The sequence below is a fragment of the Chinchilla lanigera genome, unplaced genomic scaffold, assembly GCF_000276665.1.
Source record: "Chinchilla lanigera isolate Chin_1 unplaced genomic scaffold, ChiLan1.0 scaffold00099, whole genome shotgun sequence".
Lineage (NCBI taxonomy): Eukaryota > Metazoa > Chordata > Mammalia > Rodentia > Chinchillidae > Chinchilla > Chinchilla lanigera.
This window is the reverse complement of record NW_004955500.1, coordinates 4,568,391-4,571,849: the sequence shown is the minus strand read 5'-3', so window position 1 is coordinate 4,571,849 and position 3,459 is coordinate 4,568,391. Positions and strand designations below refer to the sequence as shown.

General features: G+C 43.3%; 1 protein-coding gene across 5 annotated transcripts in view; it reads right to left on the bottom strand.

Moving 5' to 3' along the window:
* The window catches only part of Ano6 (anoctamin 6), a 190,321-nt gene that overhangs the window by 80,785 nt on the left and 106,077 nt on the right, over positions 1-3,459 (bottom strand). For all 5 annotated transcript variants that reach the window (XM_005406593.2, XM_013505697.1, XM_013505696.1 and 2 more), the window contains one exon: positions 2,899-3,027. In XM_005406593.2, the coding sequence (XP_005406650.1) occupies positions 2,899-3,027 (129 nt within the window). The remainder of the gene's footprint in view (positions 1-2,898; positions 3,028-3,459) is intronic.

Genomic DNA, 3,459 nt, shown 5'->3' with positions numbered 1-3,459 from the left:
CTGAGCTAAATCCCCAGCCCCTTCCAGCTACTTCTTAAATCAGGAAAAAAAAAAAAAAAGAAAACCTATCTCCTTTTAGCATTTAAGCATGTAAGTAATTTTGAGCTTTGTTTTCTTGTGATTTGAAATTTTTAAAAAAATGCAAACTGATTCAATGCCAAGCACAGCATGAGCTGAAACGAGCGCTCATGGGAACTTAGCATCACCCCGGTGCAAAAGCTAAATGTGAGCAGTCTATGCTTTCAAAGGGAGGTGAAAAGTTTCTGACGTGATTTCACTAACAGAAGAGGGCTGAGTTACACCCTATTTGAATGTTTGGCTAGAAAAGTAATTTCCCTTGTGCTCGAGAGAAGACTCTGCCTTTGAAGCCTCTCTTTCCGGTGCTTGTGGCCCTACTATGTCTGTCTTTCTCCAGCCCTAAAACACACCATATGGCACACTTCTGATGTACCCTGGCAAGGTCAACCTTGCCTTTGCTTTTGGAAATCAGTATGATTTACACATACGTCTTTTTTTCTTTCAAAGAAAGCAGGATTTTAAAATTGCCTCTCCTGGATATTGTTCTAAATCCCTAGTAACTCCGGACAAGGAGTACGATGGGACTTCAAAATGTTTTCCCAATTAATAAAAATGTGATTCCAAAGCAGAAGTTTGAATTCTGATGACGTATAAGTCAAGCTCTAGGTACAAATACAAATGCCCAAACACCTCAGAGTGGGGCGTATAAAAACCAGTGCCAAAGTATATCAAACCATGAGTTCACGGACTGCCAAAATTAATGATGATTTCTTTCCCCTCCTGGTTTACGAGAGTTACCATGGGACCTGTTTCTGTCTGAAGCAAATGCAGAATTTATTAATAATGTAAGTAGCTCTAGGGCCTCTTCACCATGGCAGTAAATCCCCTGCTTAAACCCAGAACTGTTTCCTTTATACTTTAATGGATTAGGTCTGTGTAACTCAGCTTACACAGTCTCAGTACAGCTTTACTGGCATGCGGGTGCTTAACGAATATCTGACAGCAGTTACCAGGGTGAGACAACGCGTGTCAGTGCCCACCGAAAATGACAAAGTACTTACGCAATTTCACGCCCTTGGTGAAAGTACGTCAAGGAGAGCTGTTGCCTTTTTATATCAGAATATTATTTTAAGCAAAACCAAATGAAAAGGGGAAGGTACATCAATTAATATTTACCATGTATATGCGCTAAAAATTTATGTAACATCTATATATACTGTTGTGTTTCATCTTAACCATAATCCTACAGACTAGGTGTTGGGATGTCATTTTCCTAGCTCTAAGATGCTATGGATCATGTGATGAGCCAATATTAAGAAATTCAGTCAATGAAAATATGACACACCATTTGTAAGATACAATCTGGTATCACAGATGTAAAAAAAAAAAACCCCAAAATATATTGTAAAGAAAATTTGCATAAAGTACATTACTAGGTACCAGCAAGTTTGCATAAAGTACGTAACTAGTTACCAGCTGTCCTGACCGAGACTATACTTTCTACCTTCCTGGATTCTGAGTAATGAAACTGCTGCAGTCATTTCAGACCACAGGGGTGAAGAATCGTGAGATCGCGAGTTCCTTCCGCATTCTCTCTCTTGTCCGATCTACCAGAGTTGAGCTGATAGTGCTGTGACCCCGGAAGTACCTGGGAAGTCGGGCAGAGCCTCTGCGTCAGCCTGGTACCTGAAGACTCCAGGAACAGAGCCTCAAACCACGTTCGAGGTAGGGACGCCACCTCTGTCTTTGATGTCACCAATAAACACACTTTTATTGTAAACTTACGTCATCTGGAATTTTACCTGTGAGCAGCTCAAACTGCCCCGACTCGTACAGTGGCAGAAGAGGGTTTGTCCGATTCCAAAGCTGGACTCACGCTGCTGCACTACGCAAATATACTACTCTAAACTTAGCCCCCTCCAAATTTAAAAACATAAATAAAGCAGTACGGATTGTTCTATTTTAAAAAAGGTTTTATCAGTTGGTTTGAAAAGGAAGAAATCAGTAGACTCAAAATTAGTATATGTTACGGAAAAGGTACAGAGAGGAACCATTAAAGTTGTGTGTGTCACAGCACATATGTAAGAGGGAAAAACGAACAGAATGCGGGAAGGATTTCCCACGGGGAGAGGTGACCCAGACGCGTCTGTGTTCCTTCCGTCCTGACTGACTGTGACGCAGTCTGGATTCAGGAAAAGAAGGTCTATGCGGCTGTTAGACCCCTAGCCCTACTGTTCTAACATCCCAAGACAGAGACGGTGCTCGTTCCTAAAATAACCTGAAGCCAAGAAGAAGGAAAAGTGAACAGCTTGACCGGCCATGGGGGACAGCGGCTAACGGAGGTGACAGACAAGGTGAGGTCAGGGACGTAGGTTCTGGATTCAAGAGCACAGCCTGGATCGTGGCTTCACACTTGCCGAACAGAGGGCACAACTTTGGGGGAATCACTCAACTTCCCCAAGGGCCAACGCTGCCGTTTGTAAACGCCGTGGTGACAGAAGTGAATCAGGAAACACACGCAAAACGCACCTATGACCTGGGTGGGCGCACGCTGACTGCTAGCTGCTGTTACGTTTGCTGTCATTAATTGAGTTTCCTTTCCCGCCTAGTTGCCAACGGGCAGTTAGTTGTGCCTTAGTGAATCTCCTATGCCACACAGAAACCCAGAGGCTGGCAGCCCGAGGAGGTCTGTTTCGGTGTTTTTGCTTGTTGCTAACACTCCTGGAGGGCACGTGAACAGAGAAAATAACCTGTTTGCTACATGGTATTTCAATGCTGGTTTCGCTTTATTGCTTACATGAAAACAGTCCCCACCACCCCCATTTTACTACACTGTAAGGAATAAAGAGAGAATTAGAAAGCAAAGAGAAAAGCCCTTACCCGCTGTTTTTCATTTGTGCCCTTTTTATTGGGCTCTTTTCTGCTTTCATCTTCATACACGAGCACAAAGTCGATTCTCCGTTGGCCGTCATTAAAAAAGAGGGAGTCGGGTTTTCCATCAAATTCTTCCTGTGTGGCACAGAAAAACAGATTGTAAGAAAATTCTTTTGGAAAGTGCTGATTAGAAGTGTTTATCTTCTAGCTTAGTATTTTCCTTCACGTGCTCACTGAAAGAGAAATGCATCCACTGCTAGTTAGTTGACCAAGCAGTCCTGGCCACCACGATCTCTGGAAGCACAGTCCGCTGTTAGCAAGTCTTTGAATTGAACAGCTTAGCATTACCCTGCGAAGGTGGGGGAACGTGTCAGTATTCTGCATATAACTCAATCAGCCCAGAATTATTAACACACCAAGGGGATATCAGCTTCAGAAATGAACAGAGTAAAAGGATCTGTCTAATCAAATGGCTGACGTTTACTTAAACAAGAAAAATATGCCAGGCATAGTGGTGCACGCCTATAATCCCAGCACTCGGGAGGCGGAGGCTGAGGCAGGAGGATC